At 46.7% G+C, this 23,926-nt stretch overlaps 1 protein-coding gene across 1 annotated transcript in view; it reads left to right on the forward strand.

The window, feature by feature from the left end:
- Window positions 1-23,926, forward strand: part of LOC143964347 (phospholipid scramblase 1-like) — a 72,928-nt gene that overhangs the window by 40,612 nt on the left and 8,390 nt on the right. The window contains exons 5-6 of the mRNA XM_077474045.1: window positions 5,467-5,651; window positions 17,776-17,937. Of these exons, the coding sequence (XP_077330171.1) occupies window positions 5,467-5,651; window positions 17,776-17,937 (347 nt within the window). The remainder of the gene's footprint in view (window positions 1-5,466; window positions 5,652-17,775; window positions 17,938-23,926) is intronic.

Below are 23,926 nucleotides of genomic sequence, written 5' to 3' on the forward strand. Positions count from 1 at the left end.
GAGGAAGAAAATAACATAGGAGTCCTGATTCTGAAATCTTCTAATTAGTCAGCGATTGATTTAGTTGTGTGGGTGCAGTGCACAAGCTTTTTACACTGCACTGAGAGAAAAGATAGACAGTGTAGGGCAAGGTTCCTGTTACTGCTTTGAGGGAGAGAGAATTATGTAGGAGTCCAGATTCAGAAATCTATTCTAATAACTCAGCGATCTCCATAGATTTACCTGGTTGGGTTGCAGTGCACAGTCTTTTTACACTGCCATGAGCCCAGTGCCAGAGAAAATCTAACTTTTATCTGCAAGCTCATTGCACCAGCACTGCATATGTTGCTGTGAGATACACCCTGTACATACTGTGGGTGTATTCTGCTCTTCCAAAAACACCCATTTAGGGCAAAAAAAATATATATTTTGCAGTGTTTTCTGCATATGTGGAGGTGTGCGTTACACAATTTATATAGTTTTCTTCTATTGTGCTATTCAAATAAAAAAAATTTGGGGGCAAAAATTTTTTTTTTGAATAGCATTTTCGCCATTTCTGTAGCTTTAAGATACACCGTTTACATACTCTGGGTGTATTCTGCTATTGCAAAAACACCCATTTAGTGCAAAAAAAAATGTGCAGTGTTTTCTGCATATGTGGAGGTGTGCGTTACACAATTTATATAGATTTCTTCTATTGTGCTATTCAAGTAAAACAAATTTAGGGCAAAACATTTTTTTTTAATAGCATTTTCGCCATTTCTGTAGCTCTAAGATACACCGTTTACATACTCTGGCTGTATTCTGCTATTGCAAAAACACCCATTTAGGGCAAGATCCTAAATTTGGAAAATATGAGGAGAAAGTCAAAGAAGGGACGTGGCTCCGGTTGTGGTGCTGCTGGTGGAGCTCCTGTTGCAGGGAAAGGACGTAGTCGATCTGTGCCAGCTACACGCACAAGTGAAACACCTTCCTCAGGTGCGAGTAGGCGACAGAGCCTGCAGCTGTATTCAGTCGGGCCTAATGCGGCGGTACGAATGTTGAGGCCAGGACAAGTACAGGCGATAGTAGATTGGGTTGCTGACAGTGCCTCTGGTCCCTTGACATTGTCTCCCACCCAGTCTCCTGATGAAAGATCAGAGTTGGCACCTGCAGCCGATGTCCATCAGTCTTTCACCTCACCCCATTGCAAATCAGCCAAGCAGTCTGAGGCCCAAATCATGCAGCAGTCTTTTCTGCTTTTAGATGACTCTGTTAGCAGGGTTTCCCAGGGCCATCCACCTAGCCCTGCCACAGAAGTGGAAGAGATTGTGTGCACCGATGCCCAACCACTTCTGTTTCATGATGAGTACATGGGAGGACCATCGCAGCACGTCTCGGATGATGACTAAACACAGGTGCCAACTGCTGCTGCTTTTGCAATTGTCCAGATCGACAAGGAGGGCAGGGGTGAAGACTGGGTGGAAGATGATGTGGAGGAAGATGAGGTCCTGGACCCCACATGGAATCAACGTCATGCAGGTGACCAGTGTAGTTCGGAGGAAGAGGCGGTGGTCGCACAGAGCCACCAGCACAGCAGAAGAGGGAGCAGGGTGCAAAAGTGGAGCGTCCGTCCCCTAGACAGTATGCCTGCTACTGCCCAACACAGCAAAGGACCGAGCACACCAAAGCCAGGTCCAAGGAGTTCCCTAGCGTGGCAGTTCTTCAGACAATGTGCTGATGACAAGATACGAGTGGTTTGCATGCTGTGCAATCAGAGCCTGAAGCGAGGTATAAACGTTCTCAACCTGAGCACAACCTGCATGACCAGGTATCTAAGTGCAAAGCATGAGCTGCAGTGGAGTAGACACCTCAAAAACCAAGAAAGGTCTCAGGCTCCTCCTGCTTCCTCTTCTACTGCAGTCTCGGCCTCTTCATCCACCTCTGTAGTGACAGTGGCACCTGCCAACCCACAAACAGAGGATCTGCCAGCAACCCTACCACCTGGGTCACCAACCATCTCCACAATGTCCCATGGAAGCGTTCGGCTCTCTATCTCCCAAACACTGGAGCGGAAGAGGAAGTACCCCCCTAGCCACCTGCAATCTGTGGCCCTGAATGCCAGCATTTCAAAATTCCTCACCTTTGAAATGCTGTCATTCCATCTGGTGGATATGCAGAGTTTTAAAAGCCTGATGGCATTGGCTGTCCCACAGTACGATGTGCCCAGCCGCCACTACTTTTCCAGGCGAGCCATCCCTTCCCTGCATAACCAAGTGGGGGACAAAATCAGGTGTGCACTGCGCAACGCCATCTGTGGCAAGGTCCACCTAACTACGGATGCGTGGACCAGTAAGCACAGTCAGGGATGTTATATCTCCCTAACAGCACACTGGGTAAATGCAGTGGCGGCTGGGCCTGAGGCAGATAGTAGTTTGGCGCATGTCCTTCCACCACCGAGGATTGCAGGGCGCTTCAGTTTGCCTCCTGTTGCTAACTCCTCCTACTCCGCTTCCTCATCCTCTACCGCCTCCTCATCCAGTCAGCGTAACATCTTCACCACTAACTTCAGCACAGCCAGGGGTAAACGACAGCAGGCAGTTTTAAAAATTTCCTGTTTGGGCGAAAAACCACACACCACGCAGGAGTTGTGGAGGAACATGGAACAACAGATCGATGAGTGGTTGCTGGCAGTGAGCCTCAATCCTGGCCCGGTGGTGTGCGATAATGGGCGAAATCTCATACCAGCTCTGGGCCTAGCCAGTTTGACGCACATCCCTTGCCTGGTGCATGTGCTGAACTTGGTGGTCCAGAGGTTCCTTAAAAATTACCCCCATATGCCAGAGCTGCTGCAGAAAGTGTAGGCCATCTGTGCGCATTTTTGCCATTCTCACCCTGCTTCTGCTCGCCTGTCAGCGCTGCAGCATAACTTCGGCCTTCCCACTCACCGCCTCATATGTGACGTGCCCACAAGGTGGAACTCCACCTTGCACATGCTGGCCAGACTGTGCAAGCAGCAGCAGGCGATAGTGGAGTTTCAGCTGCAGCACGCACGCGTGAGTCGCTCTGCGGAACAGCACCACTTCACCACCAATAACTGGGCCTCCCAATGCGAGACCTGTGTGCCTTGTTGCGCCGTTTCGAGTACTCCACCAACATGGCCAGTGCCGATGACGCTGTTCTCATCGTTACTATCCGAGTTCTATGCCTCCTTGAAAAAACTCTTCAGGCGATGATGGAAGAGGATGTGGCACAGGAGTAGGAGGAGGAGGAAGAGGGATCATTTCCAAGGCTTTAAGGGCAGTCATTCACAAGTGGCTATGAGGGTGGGTTCCTGCACCAACAAACGCCAGGTACACAATTGTCCGGCAGCAAGGGCACAGTTCTGGGGGATAACGAGGTGGAGGATGAGGAGGAGGAGATGGAGGAGGAGGAACCATGTTCACAGCAGGGTGGCACCCAGACCAGCTCATGGCCATCACTAGTGTGTGGCTGGGGGGGATACAGAGGACACAGACGATACACCTCCCACAGAGGACAGCTTTTCTTTGCCTCTGGGCAGCCTGGCACACATGAGTGATTTCATGCTGCAGTGTCTCCGCAACGAACGCCGAGTTGCCTGCATTCTAACTGGTGCTGATTACTGGGTGGCCACCCTGTTGGATCCCCGTTACAAGGACAACGTACCATCCTTAATTCCCTCAGATCGTAAGATGCACGAGTACAAGCGCACGCTGGTAGACGCGCTGCTGGTGGCATTCCCACCTGAGCACATCAGAAGTCAGGGTTAGCATGGGCGAAATGTGGAAAAGCTTTGTCAGCACGCCACAAGAACCAGCACCACCAACTGAGATGGAACGTCTTAGCAGGAGGCAGCATATCATCAACACGTACTGAATGACGGGTCTTCCCCCTTCAACTTCTGGGTCTCCAAATTGGGCACATGGCCTGAGCTTGCCCTTTACGCCTTGGAGGTGCTGGCCTGCCCTGCAGCCAGTGTATTATCTGAACGTGCATTTAGCACGGCAGGGGACGTTATCACAGGCAAGCATAGCCGCCTGTCCAGAGCCAATGTGGACAAGCTCACGTTCATTAAAATGAACCAGGCATGGATCCCACAGGACTTGTCCATACCTTATGCAGAATAGACATGTATACTGGTGTTCTGACAAAAAATGTCCGGCCATCGGATAGTGTCCGGCCCAAGGACAAGGAGATTCCAAAAATCTTGGAAGATGAGTGCAGGTTCAAGCCCCACCATCCAAGTGGACATACGGTAGCACATAGTAACAGGGCCCCTCACGGGCTCGCTTAACTCGCCACGCTTTGGACACAGCCTTGCTTCACTCGGCTATAACCTCGGATGTGTGGCTTGAACCTGGAGTCACTGCGCAGCGCCGTTCGTCTTCAGAGATTTTCTAAATCCCCTTGTCCTACGTAATGAGCAAGCGCAGTACAGGGCAGACACTATCCAACGGGGGACAGAACTTCAACACATCACCGACCTTACCCAGCCATTGTTGTATTTTTGAACCAGTGTTGGCTACCTTGTTCTCCTCCACCGACGCTTCCACCTACACCGCCACATCCACCGCCACCTCAACCTCCTACTCCATATGGACCTCGTTCTCCTAGGTCAAGATTATAATTTAAATTTTTTTTAATTTCAAAGTATTTTATTTTCCCACTAGCTTATCTATTAAATTGAATATTTTTTTCCAGAAAGAGCAGATTCTGGGACATTCCCACCATATGTGTGGCATCGTGCCGTTGAGTTCCTGAGGTTCTTAATCACTTCCTGTACCTCTTTTTCTGAGAAGGGGGCCTCCAGCATATTATTATTTTTTTAAAATGTATTTTATGTTATTTTAAGTTATTTCCCTATCCACATTTGTTTGTAGCACTTGTCATGCTCTTAACAACATTTTGTTGCCATTTGCAGCCCTATAGCCCTTTCCATTACTTTTTTAGAGCCATTTTAGTCCTCAAAAGTTCGGGTCCCCATTGACTTCAATGGGGTTCGGGTTCGGGGTCAAGTTCGGTCCCGGGCCCAAACTTTTTTCTGAAGTTCGGCCAAACCCATCGAACCCAAACATCCAGGTGTCCGCTCAACTCTACCTATTACCACACTATGTTGGGAAAAAGCAACCTAGTGGCAGAATGGCTAACTGCAATAACTTACATGTATTATCGTCAGAATTTAATTTTCTCTTTTTAAAATAAGAATATTTCATAATAATATTTTATTATTTTTATAATCAGTTAGCAGGTGGGGATCTAGTCTCCATTTCTTACTTAGCTCTTCCCACCAGTAGGAGGGTTTACCAAAATAAGGAACTAACATTTGCTATAATCTGTGTATCTTCAGATATTTGAATTCCAGAAATGGTAGATATCAAGTTACATTGGAGAGGATGTTGGATGCAGGAACGGTTGGTCTATTTTTGCAAAATCTCAGAGGCGTTTGACCTTGTTCACTAATTTTTTCTTATATTTCTGTCCTTTTAGGGAACAGTATATTCCAGAGTCATTGTACATATGATTTGTTTGACACCAATGGCCATTTTGTGTACCACGCCGCTGAGCAACGGGAGTGTTGTGGTCCTCAGATTGATTGCAGGGTTACCAACGCCCAAGGATATAATGTCCTCAACCTTCTTGTTCCTTCAGAGTGCTGTACCTGTGACACCAAGGTATGAAAGACTGACTACACCGAGCTTGGGACAACTGAGTCTCTCACTTTCTCCTAAGGGATTTTAATAGTCCCCTTCTCAAACTCTAAGTCCTATGACAACCTCTGAAGAGAAAGTCACAGGGGCCTGTGGACCCCCTGACCATTTCTCCTCCTTTCCCTTCCTCCCCCCCTCTTTCCTTTACTTTTTGTTTCAAATATTTTTATTGGTGAGAAAAAAAGGCAGAGTTACAATAAACATGTGACATTTACGTATAACAGGTTATATTACACAACCTAAAACTCAACAGCCGCAGAAGAATTTAGCACTTCAACACTAGGTTGTGAGTAATACATAGAACAGTCATCAGTTGACCAATACATGTAACGGAATTCCGTACCCAAGAATGAATTCGGAGAACCGCAAGTGATGCGCACTTACCCCATCGACCCTAGAATGTGTTTAGCAGTTGTGTGAGAGCCAACCCCAAACCCTAGAGGGCAGCAGCTAAAGCCTACCCTCTCCATCTGTAGCGATTGGAGTGTTGCCGGGTTGTGCTCACGTTGAGACAGCAAGGTCATAAGTAAATTGAGCCTGTATTCGTATGGGGTGTAGGGGGGGGGCAATGAGGATAAGAGAGTAGTGAGGGTAGCTTAAATGCGTGGGGGTCGTGGGTCTCCTGCGGATGTTTACGTTGCTAATAGGGTAGGCTGATCCTGGTTATATGACGTATGATGTACTGGTGTTACGGAGTCGAACAATAGTAGATGTGGAGTCTTCAGATAAAGGACAAGATGGGGAAAGGTAACGGGGGAAGGGGGGGAGAGGAGAAGGGCAGGGAGGGAGGGTTGGAAAGGGGGTGATCCAACAGGGGGGTGGTGGGAAGGAGTCTCTGGCTTCCCTCCGTTAGGTCGGGGGGGGGGACGTTTTGGCAAATGATCTGTAGTCTTCCCTCTTTCTTTTACTTACCAATCTTCAACCTCTTCCCTGTCTCTCTTGCCCTTCTGCTGTTCTCTGTTCTCTCGAATAGTGTTCATGTCCTTGGGTTTCATGTCAGTATTAACAAAATAGCTGTTATCGTTGAAGATAATACTATATTATTGTTCATGTCGTTTCTTATAGGGCTGACAAGTCTTTTTTTATTCCCTTTTTTTCTCCTTTTTTTTCTGTACCTGTTGACATACACTTCAGTATTCTTACATTTCTGAATGTTTAACGATAAACCTTATCTGAAATGCCTTGTTGACTTTGTTCTATCAATAAAAAAATATTGAACAAGAAAGAATCACAGTGGGGACCTGTGAGATAAGTGACAACCCTTAGCATACATGCTATGACCCATATCTAGGTCTATTTCTTATATGCTATACTCCTGTAATAACATACAAGCAATAGACCTTTAGGATTGGTACAGAACCCTATATTCACTGGGCCAGGAATGTGGGGATGAGATCCTTGTCCCCAACAACATGAGGAAAAGAGGCTTTGTCACAGACCTTCACTGTTCCCCTGTCAAGGGTGTGTCAAGGGCACAATCACTGCCCCCCTTTCCTGTCCAGCCAAGATACTCGTCTGGATAAAGGGTCTGGTATGGACTTTTTGGTGGATTCCATGACATTTTTTTTTATCTGTGTATAGGGTGCCATTTAAAAACCCAAACCAGACCCCTATCTAAGATAAGGACTTGTTTTGGGATTTAAAGGGAAACCCCACACTTTTTTTCTTCTAAAAAGGATCTTCTGCAGGGCATGTGGCCCGGTATGTTTTGGGGGCAAGCTTGCTGCCCTCCTTCCCTGGCCACCCAGAATAGGACTGGTGAGATACAAAATATGGTCCTCTGGGACATTTAAAACATGGCCCTGTACAGCTGATCTCCAAGTCCTTGGGTGATACAAGATATTTACATCTTGGACTGGTAAACTGCAAGGCATCTCTGACTGTTCTGTGGGACTAGTTAGATACAATGTGCATAGTTAAATGAGCCTCAACAACTGGTGAGTAGGGATGAGCTTGGTGTTCAAGTCGAATGCATGTTCGACTCTAACACCGGCTGTTCACCTGTTCGGCGTAGTCAGAACTCTGTGGGCCGTTCGTGTCATATTCGCGTGGCGCTGATGGTCCATAATGCACTGCGCCATCGCAGTGCATTGCTGGCTCATAATTGACCAAGCATGCACTGTGACCCTGCATGCTTGGCCAATCACACCTCTGACAGCGAGGAGAGCCATAATTATAGCTCAGGGGGGTTTAGTACATGCCCCACACTATATAAGGCTGCCAGCGCAGCGGCCTTGTGTAGTGTGTTGCGGTGGTCATGGAAAGAGGATGATAGGCAGGGACAGTGTCTTTACTGCTTGGGAACCTAGCACTGTTAGAGTGGGTGTTGTGTGCCTCCTGCCCAGTATACACCTGAAGATACCCCTTATTGCTGGTGTTCTGTTTCTGTAATACAGGCATCTGCAGCAGTTAAAGTGGGTGTTTTTGTGCCTCCTGCACAGTATGCACCTGTAGCTACCCTTTATTGCTGGTGTTCTGTTTCTGTAATACAGGCATCTTCAGAAGTTAGAGTGGGTGTTGTGTTCCTCCTGCACAGTATACCCCTGAAGCTACCCTTTATTGCTGGTGTTCTGTTTCTGTAATACAGGCATCTGCAGCAGTTAAAGTGGGTGTTGTGTGCCTCCTGCACAGTATACACCTGAAGCTATCCTTTATTGCTGGTGTTCTGTTTCTGTAATACAGGCAGGGCAGCCACCAGAAATTTTTTGGCCTCTTACACAGCTTTAGGCTTGGGCCCCCTGGGCCTGACCACTAACATTTCCCTGGGCCTGCCCACTGGCCATCCCACCGAGTCGTTCGGTGCACCCACTTTTGTTTTAACACTCTTACAACTTACTATATGAGAATAAATCCAATCCATTAAAAGAGACATCCCCATATATTCAGCAAAGAGATGGCCCAACCCAGGAAAGAGACAGTCCAATCCAGCAAAAGAAATTTCAATCAGGCAAGGAGACATCCCAACTTAGAATAGAGACATCCACACAAGTTCAGCAAAGAGATTTCCCAATCCAACAAAGAGACATCCTCATATATTCAGCAAAGAGACATCCCAATTCAGCAAAGAGAGAGCCACATATATTAAGAAAGGAGACATCCCCATCCAGCAAAGGGACGTTCCAGTCCACCTAAGTGATGGTCCAATCTAACAGGGACATCCCCATATAGCAAGAAGAAGCCCCATATAGCAAATAGCCCAATTCAACAAAGAGATAGCCACATCCAGCAACATTGTCAATTAATTTACCATTGTGATGTCTAACAACTTGTCTCCAGACCAGTCTACAGCGAGTTGAACTGAAATTGGCATGGCGGCCAAACCAGCATCTAGTCTGCAAAGAGAGATGGAGTGCAGATTATACCACTCCACCTTCCCCTTGCAGCTAGACCTAAGTGAGCTGCATCAGCTCACTCAGTGGCCTCCCTGCTTTAGCAATTGCTAGTTACCACAGCAACAACAACTCGTTGGGTGGGTCTCAGGCGCCTGGGCCTTTTGGGACACCCGGGCCCCCTACATGTGTATGGGCTGTCCCCCCTGGTAGCTGCCCTGCATACAGGCATCTGCAGAAGTTAGAGTGCGTGTTGTGTGCCTCCTGCACAGTATACACCTTATTGCTGGTGTTCTGTTTCTGTAATACAGGCATCTGCAGCAGTCAAAGTGGGTGTTGTGTGTCTCCTGCACAGTATACACCTGAAGCTACCCTTTATTACTGGTGTTCTGTTTCTGTATAACAGGCATCTTCAGAAGTTAGAGTGGGTGTTGTATGCCTCCTGCACAGTATACACCTGAAGCTACCCTTTATTACTGGTGCTCTGTTTCTGTAATACAGGCGTCTGCATCAGTTTGAGTGGGTGTTGTGTGCCTCCTGCACAGTATACACCTGAAGATACCCCTTATTGCTGGTGTTCTGTTTCTTTAATACAGGCATCTGCAGCAGTTCAAGTGGGTGTTGTGTGCCTCCTGCACAGTATACACCTGAAGCTACCCTTTATTACTGGTGTTCTGTTTCTGTAATACAGGCAGCTTCAGAAGTTAGAGTGGGTGTTGTATGCCTCCTGCACAGTATACACCTGAAGATACCCTTTATTACTGGTGTTCTGTTTCTGTAATACAGGCATCTTCAGAAGTTAGAGTGGGTGTTGTGTTCCTCCTGCACAGTATACCCCTGAAGCTACCCTTTATTACTGGTGTTCTGTTTCTGTAATAGAGCCATCTGCAGAAGTTAGAGTGGGTGTTGTGTGCCTCCTGCACAGTATACACCCGAAGCTACCCTTTATTACTGGTGTTCTGTTTCTGTAATACAGGCATTTTCAGACGTTAGAGTGGGTGTTGTGTGCCTCCTGCAAAGTATACACCTTATTGCTGGTGTTATGTTTCTGTAATACAGGCATTTGCAGCAGTTAAAGTGGGTGTTGTGTGCCTCCTGCAGGGTATACACCTGAAGCTATCCTTTATTGCTGGTGTTCTGTTTCTGTAATAAAGGCACCTGCAGAAGTTAGAGTGGGTGTTGTGTTCCTCCTGCACAGTATACACCTGAAGATACCCCTTATTGCTGGTGTTGTGTTTCTGTAATACAGGCATCTGCAGCATTTACAGTGGGTGTTGTGTGCCTCCTGCAGAGTATACACCTGAAGCTACCACTTATTGCTGGTGTTGTTCTGTTTCTGTAACACAGGCAGGCAGCTGCAGTAATTACAGTCAGTGTACTGTGTCATTTGCTCAGTGTGCACCTAAAGCTACCCAATTGCTGTTTTTCCCATCTCCTTGCAAGCCATTACTATGTATGGAAGGCCAACAAGGAGAGGCAGACAGTTACGAGCCAATAAAAGAGGGCAAGCAGGCTCTTTGTCTAGAGACAACTGTGCTGGTCGTGGACGCGGTGCATCGTCATCAGCACGTGGCCATGGGACACGCTTATCCTTATTTTTGGCAGCTGGACGTGTTGAGCCGCATCATGCCGAAGACTTGGTAGCGTGGATGACCAAGCCCTCCTCATCCTCCTCATCCTCACTCACCCAGGCTCAGGGTACTAGCAAAGCAGCTGGCAACGCATTGTCTTCCCTCGTCTCAATGTCATCAGTGACTCCTTCCCTAGACCCACCACGTCCTCCAGAGCAGTCCCCCAAACTGTTTGAGTGCAGTGTTGGGTACATGCTCCAGGAGGATGCCCAGCGTTTTGAATGCTCGGATGATGATACCCAGCTAATGGAAGGCATTAGCGTGACGCAGAGAGAGGGGATGCTCAAGAAGGAGAGCAAACTGGCAGTCATGTTCCACAAGCTGCAGCACACTGCCAGGTTTGCTCCAGTGATGAAGAGGGAGGGGATGATGAGGTCACTGACTCCACATGGGTCCCTGATAGGAGAGAGGAGGAGGAGGAGGCACATCTCCAATGAGGCAGGATGCCCTCCGGGGGCCAGCTTAGGGGCAGCACACCGACTGAATCACACCGCAGAGCTCCGCCTGTGCAGGGCGCTGACTCTGCACGTTATTACAAAGGTTCTTTGGTGTGGGCCTTTTTGAGACGAGTGCATCAGATCGCACCGCTACTATTTGCAACATATGTCTCAAGCGTATCTCACGTGGCCAAAACATCAGTCGCTTGGGCACCACATGCTTGACCAGAGATATGTTGACCTGCCATGCAGCTCATTGGCAAGCGTACCTTAAAGACCCACACCAAAGAACAAAGCGGACCTCTCCTTGCTCCTCATCAGCTGGGATCTCCAACCCCACTAGACCTTCAGTCCTCTCTGAAACCTGCTCTGAGAGGAATAAAGGTGTTGAATTTGGTGTGTCACAGCCAAGTGCTTGCGGACACTCTGCTAGCAGTACACTGATGTCCGCTTGTAGCAGGCAAATTTCCCTGCCCCAGCTGCAGGACCGTCGAAAAAAAGTTCACTCCCAGCCATCCACATGCCCAGTGGTTGAATTCTAGCTTGGCTAAATTGCTAGCACTTCAACTGCTGCCTTTTCAGTTGGTAGACTCGGCCCCCCCTGAGTTTGTGCAATGTGTGATTCCTCAGGTACCCAGGCTTACAGGATGTCCTGAGGCAGGCCAGGAAAGTCTGTGTGCATTTCTGCCGATCATATAATATCAGTGCTCAGCTAGCTGAGCTCCAAAAGGAGTTGAACCTGCCCAAGAACCGCTTTATATATGTGACATACCCACCAGGTGGTACTCAATGTTGGCCATGCAGCAGCAGCTGCACACACAGCAGAGGGCCATCAATGAGTACCTGTGTGACCACGGCACCAGGACAGGGTCAGGGGAGCTCGATTTTTTTTTCATCACGACAGTGGGGCATGATCAGGGATGCATGCACTGTCCTGTCACCATTTGAGGAGGCCACGAGGATGGTGATCAGTGACAGTGCATGCATCAGTGACACTGTACCTCTTGTCCACCCGTTGGAGCATACACTGCGTGGAATAATGGACAGGGCACTTGAGGCAAAACAGAGGCAGGAAAAGTAGGACTTCCTTGCCTCTCAAGGCCCCCTTTATCCAGATAGTGTTCCTGCTGTCCCACCCATCACACAGGAAGAGGACACGGAGGAGGAGGAGGAGGATTGTGTCAATATGGAGGTGGAGCCTGGCAGCAGTCTTGTAGGGATGATTTACAGTCCCAAGAAACCTGTGGACTTGTACGTGGCTGGGAGGAGGTGGCTGCGGATCATGTTGTCCTTAGTGACCCAAAGGACTCCGGACCGAATGCCTCAGCTTACGTACGCTGCATGGCCTCCTTGATCCTGCAAAGCCTGCATAAGGATCCTCTTATTCTTCGGATCAAGGAGAGGGACCATTACTGGCTGGCCACTCTGCTTTATCCACGGTACAACGGTAAGGTTGTGGACCTTATCTTGCCATCACAGAGGGAGCAGAGGATGAGACATCTCCGGGGAGGCCTTGCAGAAAGGTCCATGCAATGCGTTCCCAGACACTGGGAGGTTACAAACTTCTGGTCCTGGACAACGTGTTGCTGAGGCTTCGGTCAGTAACAGAAGGAGTGGTGGAGAAGGTGGCCATCTGACCGATGCGTTCAGATAATTTTTTAGTCCGCAGCCCCAAGGTATGATCGGTTCCAGCAACCATCGCCAGCGTCTGATTTACATGGTGCAGGAATACCTAGGGGCAAGGTCAGACTTGGACACCTTTCCCACCGAAAATCCTCTGGCTTACTGGGTCTTGAGGATGGATCACTGGCCAGAGCTTGCACAGTATGCAATTGAGCTAATGGTCTGTCCTGCATCCAGCGTTCTTTTGGAAGGCACCTTCAGTGCTGCTGGTGGCTTTGTTACCGATCACAGGGTGCTCCTGTCCCCCGACTCAGTTGATCGACTGACCTTCATCAAGATGAATCAGTCTTGGATCACCACCAGCTACCAAGCACCTGAAGCTGATGTAACCGAATAATTTTTTTTGAAAGGTCCCATCCCTTTAAGACTGCCTATGCTGATGCTGAGTAGGGATGAGCCGAACACCTCCCAGTTCGGTTCGCACCAGAACCTGCGAACGGACCGAAAGTTCGCACGAACGTTAGAACCCTATTAATTACAATGGACTTGAACATTCGAAATCTAAAGTTCTAATTCTAATGGCCAATATGCATATGTTATTGTCCTAAAAAGAGTTTGGGGACCCGGGACCTGCCCCATGGGACATGTATCAATGCAAAAAGAAGTTTTAAAAACTGATGTTTTTCTGAAGCAGTCATTTTAATGATGCATAAAGTGAAAAAAAGTGAAATATTCCTTTAAATATCATACCTGGGGGGTGTCTAAAGTATGCCTGTGAAGTGGCATGTGTTTCCCATGTTTAGAACAGTCCCTGCACAAAATGACATTTGTAAAGAAAAAAAAAGCCATTTAAAACTGTTTGCGGCTATTAAAGCATTAGTTAAGTAATTATTAGGTAATCTCTTTTCCTGGCAATATGGAGGAAAATCTTTCAGAAATATGGCATGGCTACCCCATCAACCCCCTACCCCAGCCCATAACCAGCCCCTATCGGTCTTGTATGGATATTAAAGGGAACCCCGCACACAAAATATGTTATGTTAATGTTAGGCAGATGCCTGTGTTGCACAAATGAACTACACAACACCAGCAATGGGGGGGGGGGGGGGTAGATTCAGGTGTATGCTGTGCAGGAGGCACACCACACCCACTGTAACAGCGCTAGGTTAGGAAACAAAGCAAAGCTGACACTGTCCCTGCCTATCCTGCTCTCTCCCTGAACACTACACTCACTGTAACAGTGCTATCTAAAGAAGTAAAGCACAGCTGACACTGTCCCTGCCTATCCTTCTCTCTATGAATGCCGCAACACATTACACAAGGCCGCCGCGCTGGCAGCCTTATATAGTGTGGGGCGTGTACTAAACCCCCTGATCTATAATTGGCCACAGGCATCCAATCTGTGGCCAATTATGGCTCTCCTTGCTGCCGGCGCTGTGATTGGCCAAGCATGCGGGGTCACAGTGCATGCTTGGCCAATCATCAGCCAGCAATGCACTGCGACTGTGCATTGTGGGCCATTCATATCACACAAATTTGATGCAAACGGCCCACAAAGTTCTGTTTTTGATGAATGGATGAACGGCCGATGTTCGATTAGAACATGGGTTCGAATCAAACACTGGGCTCATACCTAATGCTGAGTGACTGTGCTGTTATGTTGACTGACTATCCTCTTCCTCCTTAATGATCCTGCTGATAGCTTGGAAGAACATTTTTGGTTCTGGGTGACGCCACCAGTGGCTAAGGCCCAATTTCTCAGCCCATGTTTAACAGGGGCATGTAATTAGAATTTTTAATGCAACGCTTTGCAGCAGGGCTCATTCCTGCACTCCAACTAGAGTATCTGGGAGAGGTTGCAGTGTTGTGGCACCAGCACCAGTGCCTAAGGCCCAATTTTTCAGCCCCTGTTTAACAGGGGCATGTAATTACAATTCTTGATATAATATTTCACAGCAGGGCCCATTCCTGCGCCCACCGAGAGTAACTGTGAGGACTTATAGTGTTGTGGCACCAGCACCAGCACCACCACTACAACCAACAAAGGCCCAATTTTTCTACCACTGTTTAACAATGGCATGTAATTACAATTCTTGATATAATCCTTCACAGCAGGGCGCTCCAGCGCCCACCAAGAGTCACTTTGAGGGCTTACAGTGTTATGGCAACACCAACACCTTAGGCCCACATTTCTGCAGAGCATATAGGGCAGGCACCTACTCTCAAATATCCAACTTACAAACGTCTCCTACTTGCAAACGGAAGGAGACAACAGGAAGGGAGATGAAAAAACAAGGGTGATAACCCTTTCCTATGTTTTCTAAAAAGCTTAAAAATAGATTTTTTGACTGGAGCTACACTTTAAAAATGTACCAGTTCAAAATTACAAACAGATTCTACTTAACACAACAAACCTACACAGTCCCTGCCTTGTTTTTACCGCCTGTATTCCTGTTCTGAGTATATAGAGCCTGGGGGCCCTACGCATTTACTTTTTTTAATTTGGATACGGGGTTCCCCTTAATATCTGTACAAGACCCAAATGGGCTGGTAATGGGCAAGGGGGGCTACCCATGCCATTTTTCTCAATGATTTTCATCCATATTGCCGGAAACCAGACATGACATTAAAACCACAAGCAGTATTAAATTACTTTTTTTCCATTATTTCCGTCTGTCAGGGACTGTTCTAAACACGGGAAACATGCATACTATAGACACCCCCCTGGCATGATATTTAAAAGAATATTTCACTTTTTTTTTTTCACTTTAATTGTCTTTAACCACTTGCTTACTGGGCACTTAAACCCCCCTCAGTCCCAGACCAATTTTCAGCTTTCAGCGCTGATGCACTTTGAATGACAATTGCGCGGGCATACAACACTGTACCCAAATGAAATTTTTATAATTTTTTTCCCACAAATAGAGCTTTCTTTTGGTGGTATTTAGTTACAGCTCGGAGTTTTATTTTTTGCTAAACAAACAAAAAAAGATGCAAAAAAATAAAAAAAAAATCATGTTTTAATAGTTTGTTCTAAAATTTTGCAAACGGGTCATTTTTCTCCTTCATTGAAGTGCGCTGATTAGGCGGCACTGATAGGCTGCATTGGTGGGCACTGATGGGCTGCATTGGTGGGCACTGATAGGCTGCATTGGTGGGCACTGATAGGCTGCACTGGTGGGCACTGATAGGCATAGTTAAGGCGGCACTAATAGGCACAGATAAGGCGGCACCGATGGGCACAGATAAGGCGGCACAGATAAGATGGGCACAGATAAGATGGCACGGATGGGTGGCACGGATGGGTGGCACGGATGGGTGGCACGGATGGGTGGCACGGATGGGTACCACTGATAGATGGGACTGATGGGCACTGATAGGTGGCACTGATAGGTGGCTCTGATAGGTGGCACTGCTGGGCACTGATGGGCGGCACTGCTGGGCACTGATGGGCGGCACTGGGGTGCAGCACCTTTGAGGCAGATTGTGGGAACTGTGGGTGGCACTGTGGGTGGCACTGCTGGGTGGCACTGTGGGTGGCACTGCTGGGTGGCACTGTGGGCACTGCTGGGTGGCACTGTGGGCACTGCTGGGTGGCACTGACGGGGGGCACTAACTTTTATTAAATTGGCACTGCAGGGGGCAGGTGAGCGCTTACATTACTGCCCGTGATCGGGACTGATGTCCCGATCACGGCCGCCGGTGATTGGGACTGATGTCCCGATCACGGCCGCCGGTGATCGGCTTTTTTTTTTTCTCCTCGCGCTGTCAGCGCGAGGAGGAATAATAGCCGATTACCGGCTCCGTTCTATCACATGATCAGCTGTCATTGGCTGACAGCTGATCACGTGATAAGGGGTCGGGATCGACCCCTTGCACGGATCGGTGATCAGGCGAGTCTCATGGACTCGCCGATCACAGAGCGCGCCGCAGTCAATAGACGTAGTCCCGGAAATGTAGGTCCGCGCTAATGCCGTCATTTGGCAATAGCGCGGTACCGAAGTGGTTAAAATCAGTGCTCCCGAAAAAAATGCATTTTTTTTTTTGTCATTGAGCCAGGTCCCCAAACCCTTTTTAGGACAATATCTTGCATATTAGCCATTAAAATTAGCACTTTTGATTTCGAAAGTCCGAGTCCCATAGACTTAATGGGGTTCTAAAGTTCATATGAATTTTCGGTCCGTTCGAAAGTTCTGGTGCGAACCGAACCGGGGGGTGTTCAGCTCATCCCTACTGGTGAGATAAGACCTGAAACACTAAAGCTCCTATGATAAAAATCCATAATCCTCTAGGCCTGGTTAGCAATAAGGTACAAACTTATAGGGTTGGTTATATCAAAGTCATGGACCTCTAAGACTGGTGAAAAAAAAACACATGGATTTTTAGTACTGGTGACATTCAAGACACAGGCCTCTGGGGCTGTTCTGTTATAGCACATGTTCCTCTAAGCCCCTGTACACACGGTCAGACATTCCGATGGAAAATGTCCGATCGGACCGTGTTGACGGATAATCCGACCCATGTGTGGGCTCCATCGGACTGGACTATAACATTTTCCATCAACATGATCCGATCGGACTTCGTCCGATCGTTTTTAGAGAATTTCCGATCGGACAAAGTGCCACGCATGCTCAGATCAAATTCCTAGACCAAAGCTATTGGCTACTAGCCTGAACGTAGTCCCATCATAACGAAATAACGTCATCACGTTCTGAACGATGCAGTATGCAATACCAGTTTCGGACAAAATCCGTCGGACAAAATCCGACGGATTTGGTTGTCGGAATGTCCGACCGTGTGTACAAGGGCTAAGACTGGCGAGAACAAATGCACAGCTTTGTTGACTATAGAGACTAATGGAATATAAAACATGGTCATCTAGATGGAGCTGGTTACAAGATGTGGTCCACTAATGCTGATTTGAAATAAGATTTGTTCCTATTCCTTTAGGACTGGTAATTAATGACAAGGAATGGGTCCAAATAAACTTACTGGACAGCCGCAGTACAGTTCTGGATATGGTGACAAAACTCATTAGACATCCTCTTGTGACAATGTATTATTATAGTTACAGGTCTCCACTTCCTCCGGGGAGCTTCTCGGCTACATTATCAAAAAGTGGACAAGTTTTACCTTAAGCTTCGACATCTTGGATCCATTGAGGCGTGTTTGTTTTAAAGTAAAAGGTCCAGGATGGGGGGAAGGCTTCATGTCAGACCTCCATTATAAGGTCAGTCTATCAACAAGTATCAAATATTTTTTTCTTTAGAAATAATACTTGTAGAAAATGTTATTGGGTTGCCTCTGTACGCTGGTTGAGGTGAACATCTGCCATGCTTTCTACTCACTGTGGGCTTCTTTTTTAACCTGACTCTGATATAAAAATGACAAACATAATATATGTTAATGCCTTTTTTGTGTTTTTGCAGTCTTATTTTTTAGTAACATTTGTAGCCACAGCAGGAAGGTCAAGAACAAGTCAATTGTTTTTTTAAATAATATAGTGCAAGGTGGCAATGAGCAATAGCTAGTGAGCATGAGCAGTGTTACAAGATTGTTTTCAGGGTTGGCGACCAAAGGGAACAATGAATTAGCAGTGGTATGGATGTACTGTGGTGTACAGAGGTGTGCTTTAAAATGTGCATTACCATTGGCTTTGTGAGACCAAAAACAGAAGAGTGCAAAACAAATGAATGGAGTTTAGAAAAAAAGTTATAAGGTCAACCTGGTCATGCCAAAGTCACAAGACCATGTGCCGATCAAAAATAGTCATCTCCTCCTTATTAAAGAGGAAGTAAACCCTGATGAGTTTACTTCCTCTTTCATTCCCTGCAAAGGCAAAGCATAATGGACTACTATGCATCGCATAGTAGCCTATTATGTGTCACTTACCTGACACAGGAGCCAGCAAAGTCGCCGCTGTCCCCTGTAGTCTGCCGCATCCATCTTCTTGGTGGGGTCTCGCAGCTCCGCCGCTGTCAATCGGCGAAGCCGTGATGACGTCATTCCCACGCTTGCGCGCGGGAGCCGACACGCGCGGTAGCTCCGTCTCTGAGAATGCCGCTCTCAGTGCGCCTATGCGCCAATGTCTATGGAGCATGCGCCGTAGACAGCGGTGCCTGTTTTCGGGCAAATATCTCCTAAACCTTTATGGTTTAGGAGATATTTCTTGGACCTACAGGTAAGCCTTAATCTAGGCTTACCTGTAGGTTAAAGTGGTTTGTAAGGGTTTACAACCACTTTAATGGCAAGGTGGGAGGAGGTGCTGATTTTTGTGGTCTAGGGTTATGTGTGGCTCTCCTAGTTTAGTGTGAATGTTCAAATAAATATGGGTTGGGCCTTTTTGAACCAATCCATCCATTGTTGTGTGCTATTTTGGGCAGAAAGCCTTCCACCGAGGCGTACATGCGTTCATACATTCCGTGTAGCTGTGTCGCTCGAAAAACTTCTGTATATGAAAGCTGATCTGAGGATTTCCAATTACGGGCTAGGGTCAGTCTTACCGCTAGGCATATATGTGTGACAATACATCAGAGACTATGTGGGTAGTTCTTGATTCCAATATTGAGGATTGCCAGTTCTGGGGTTGGTGGCGTGGTAATGTGTGTGACCTCTGATATTAGGTGAAATGTATCTTTCCAGAATAGAGCTAGTTTAGGGCAGGCCCACACATATATGATATAAGGTCCCTGGTAGTCCACAGTGTCTCCAACAAGTAGGCTCTGCAGTTGAGTTGTACGTGTGGAGCTGTGCGGGGGTAATGTACCATCTAAGGTTCATCTTATACCTAAGTTGCCAGAGGTTAGCGGATTTTGTTGCTGAGTGAGTGGCTCACAGTGCGTTTTGCCATTGTTGCAGGGAATACGAGGTCCCCGTGTCCTTTTCCCATTTTAACATGGGGGACAGTTTTCCGAAAGTGGTTTTGCCTTTCAATATGGCGTAGAAAAGCGTAATACCTTTGGCTGACGTTTTGCTACCTGACAGGTATTGCCATGCTTCTATCGGAATGTTTATGCAGAGATAAGGAGTTCGCATTAAGCACTGAGTTATTTGGACATATTTAAAGTAATCTTTTGCGGGGAGTGAAAAGTCTCACTGTAATAAGGTGAAAGGTTATATATACTCATTGGTATACAGGTCTGCAATTTGAGTTAACCTTTTTTCTTTCCATGAAGTTATCTGTATGTCCCGGATCAGTAAATTGAGTATTTCTATGGGGAGGGGAATTTTGCAGGTTTTGGTAGTTGTGTGCAGGTTAGTGAGTAAGTGAGCGAACGTCGCCGTCGATGCTTTTATGGTTGGAGATACCGTATTTGCCGGTGTATAAGATGACCGGACATATAAGACGACCCCCTAATCTTACAGTTGTTTAAGCATTTTTTTTGTACTTACCGTATAAGACGACCCTCTTCCGAGGCTTCCGACGCTTGATATTTCGTCCTTCTTGCTGGAGCAGGAGCTGGCGCCATATCCTTCTTCCTGCTTTTGTTGGAACCAATCACGGCGAGTGATGTATTCTATTAATGAATACAAAGCCTTCTTGGATTGGCAGAGGCTTTATCATCATCAGCCTGCGCCTCTCAACCTCTGTCAATCCGAGCAGGCTACTGAGTAGCCTGCTCGGATTGGCAGAGGTTGTTACTCCAATCTGAGCAGGCTCTGTATTAATTTGAATACATCGCTCACCGGGATTGGCTCAGCGGTATATACTGTATGTAGCCGAAGCTACATACAGTATTACTGAACCCTCAGCAGGCATCCGAGTGGCTGATCTGGCGTATAAGACGACCCCCGATTTTTGGCCAATTTTTTTAAGTGTAAAAGGTCGTCTTATATGCCGGAAAATACGGTAGGTGTTTATCAGTTTTCTTTATTTTAGGTGTGGTTAGTAGCCAGATCTTTAGGTTTTTGCCTGGTACTTGGAGAGCTTCAATAGAGCTCCAGTGGTTATTAGACCCCTTTCACACGAGGGCGTTTTGCAGGCGCTATAGCGTTAGAAATAGCGCCTGCAAAATGCCCTAAAGAAGCTGCACCATTGTGTGTAGTGTGAAAGCCCCGAGGGCTTTCACACTACAGTGGTGCGCTGGCAGGACGTCAGAAAAAAGTCCTGCCAGCAGCTTATTCGGAGCGGTGAAGGAGCGGTGTGTTTACCGCTCCTCCACCGCTGCTGCCCATTGAAATCAATGGGGCAGCGCTGTAATGCCGCCGGCAAAACGCCGCTATTGCGGCGTATTGCCGGTGGTTTTAACCCTTTCGCGGCCGCTAGCGGGGGGTAAAAGTGCTAGCGGCCGAAATGCGCCGCAAATCCACCGCAAATCCGGCGGTAAAACGCTGCTAAAAATAGCGGCGTTTTACCGCCGACGCAAGGTGCGGTGTGGTGTGAAAGGGGTCTTAGAGTCAGGAGTAAACCATGCTATGTGCCAGTACTGCCGCAATATATTAATCTCTAATATAAAAATATCCTATCCCACCCACTCCTTTGTGTTTTGTTAGGATGTGCTGTGCTATTCTAGCTTTTCTACCCTGCCAGATGAATTTTCTAAGAAGGGATTGAACCTGTGTAAAGAAGGATAATGGTATAGGAATGGGTAGTGCCCTCAATAAGTAAAACAGTTTAGGGCACGTTTAAGGGAAGTTTAAGCATTTTGAATGCTGTGAGTCTACCTGAGCTGGAGAGCGTTAGTTTGGATATTTTTTCTAAGTCTTTAGGAAGAGTGTTTAGGAAAGGAATGAAGTTGGTTCTTTACAGAGCTGCTGTGGTGCTTGTGAGGGTAGTGCCAAGGTAACTGAGAGATTCTTTAGACCATGCATATTGATAGTTACTTTGCAAATAGTGTTGTTGCTTTGACATTTTGTAGAGATAGTATGTATGACTTAGATATGTTAATTTTATAATATGAGACACAACCGAATTCATCCAGTATTGTTTGCACCGAAGCCAGGGAGGAGGTAGGGTTGGTTAGTTAAAATATCACGTCATCAGCGAAGAGGCTGATCTTGTGCTCCGACACTGATACCCAGAACGTTCACTTGAGACCTGACTTTTGCTGCAAGGGGTTCAATCATCAGGTCAAATATTAAGGGTGAAAGGGGGCAGCCCTGCCTGGTACCATTGGTTATGCTAAAAGTGGTAGATAGCATGGATGAACAATAAACTTGAGCTGAAGGGGAGGAGTAGAGAGCTAAGATTGCTAAAAGGATATGTCCCTGAAAGCCAAATTTTTCTAACGTCATTTTCAAATGCTGCCAGTGAACCCTATCAAATGCCTTCTCCGCATCTAAACATAGAAGCAAAGAAGGCATTCGATGGGTCACTGCGTGATGCATGATGTTAATCATTCATCGTGTCGCATCAGAGGTTTGGCTTCCCTTGATGAAGCCTGACTGGTCAGGGTGAATCAGTACTAGCAACAAGTCAATCAGCCTGTTCGCTAATACCTTTGCATATAGTTTTACATCATGGTTAAGTAGTGAGATAGGATGGAAATTTTGTGTTAAGTTAGGCTCCTTCCCCGGCTTCGGTATCGTAATAATTAAAGCTTTCAGCATTTGCTGGGGGAAAGAGGCCAAGGAGGCAGCAGAATTGAACAGAGGGGTAATATACTCCGTAAGTAAGTGGCTAAATTGTTTATAGTACTCTCCCAGAAAACCATCAGGCCCAGGTGCTTTGTTGTTTGGTGGTGCTTTGTTGTTTGGTAGTGCTTTAATGGCATTTGCAATTTCTTCTGATGTGATCGGGGCATTAAGCTCATCTAGTTGAAGTGGAGTTAGACTAGGTAGGTGGACCGAGTCTAAGAAGGTCTTTATTTGCATGGGTGTGGGTTGGGACTGGCATCTTTAGTCTTTCAGATTGTAAAGTTTACTATAGTATGCACTAAATGCATTTGCAATGTCTTGCGGGTTGTTTAATTTGGAATTTGTAGTGGGATGGTAAACATAGGGAATGGGAGATTTGGTGAAGTGGCCCTTGATCTGGTGGGAGAGTAATTTACCCGGCTTATTTCCTTCAGCGTAGAACCTCATTTTGAGACGTTTTTGGAGTCTGTCGTGTATTTCCAATAAAAGAGCTCTGAGGTCTAGTCTGAGCGCTATTAACCACTTACAGACCGGACCATTTTGCTGGTCAAAGACCAGACCACTTTTTGTGATTCGGCACTGCGACGCTTTAACTGACAATTGCGCGGTCGTGCGACATGGCTCCCAAACAAAATTTACGTTCTTTTTTTCCCACAAATAGAGCTTTCTTTTGGTGGTATTTGATCACCTCTGCGGTTTTTATTTTTTGCGCTATAAACAAAAATAGAGCGACAATTTTGAAAAAAAACGCATTATTTTTTACTTTTTGTTATAATAAATATCCCCCAAAAATATATATAAAAATAATTTTCTCTAAGTTTAGGCCGATACGTATTCTTCTACATATTTTTGGTAAAAAAAAATCGCAATAAGCGATTATTGATTGGTTTGCGCAAAAGTTATAGCGTTTACAAAATAGATAGTTTTATGGCATTTTTATTAATAATTTTTTTTTATTATTTTTTTTTACTAGTAATGGCATCGATCAGCGATTTTTTTTTTTTTTTTGGGGGAATTCTCTTCCTTTTTCTTTTTTTTTGCGATTTTTATTGTGACTGCGACATTATGGCGGACACATCGGACATTTTTGACACATTTTTGGGACCATTGTCAGTTATACAGCAATCACTGCTATATAAATGCAGTGATTCCTGTGTAAATGGCACTAGCAGTGAAGGGGTTAACCAGTGGGTGGCAGTGTAGGGGTTAAGTGTTCCTAGGGGTGTGTTACTAACTGTGGGGGGGTTGGGCTTTCATTTAGTGAACATTGATCTCTGCTCCAATCACATGGAGCAGAGATCAGCGTCACTAGTTGCTAGGCAGAATGGAGAAATGCTGTTTACAACGGCATTTCTCCATTCAGCCGTCCCGTGAGACGATCGCGGGTATGCCCGCGGCGATCGAGTCCGCGGGACCCGCGACCGGACTCACGGGGGTCCCGACCAGCACGCAAGCGCTCCGCTGGCGGTGCGCTCACGCTGGCAGGGCGGCATTGAAGATTGGACGTACCTGTACACCAATATGCCTGCCCGTGCCATTCTGCCGACGTAAATCGGTGTGCGCTGGTCGGGAACCGGTTAATTGAGATTTAATTGCTTGTGTGGGATGTTGTTTGTTAAGGAGATCAATCGATTGGATGTCTG

The sequence above is a fragment of the Lithobates pipiens genome, unplaced genomic scaffold, assembly GCF_037356315.1.
Source record: "Lithobates pipiens isolate NorthernLeopardFrog02 unplaced genomic scaffold, aLitPip1_a1.2 Scaffold_8, whole genome shotgun sequence".
In the NCBI taxonomy this organism is placed as follows: Eukaryota; Metazoa; Chordata; class Amphibia; order Anura; family Ranidae; genus Lithobates; species Lithobates pipiens.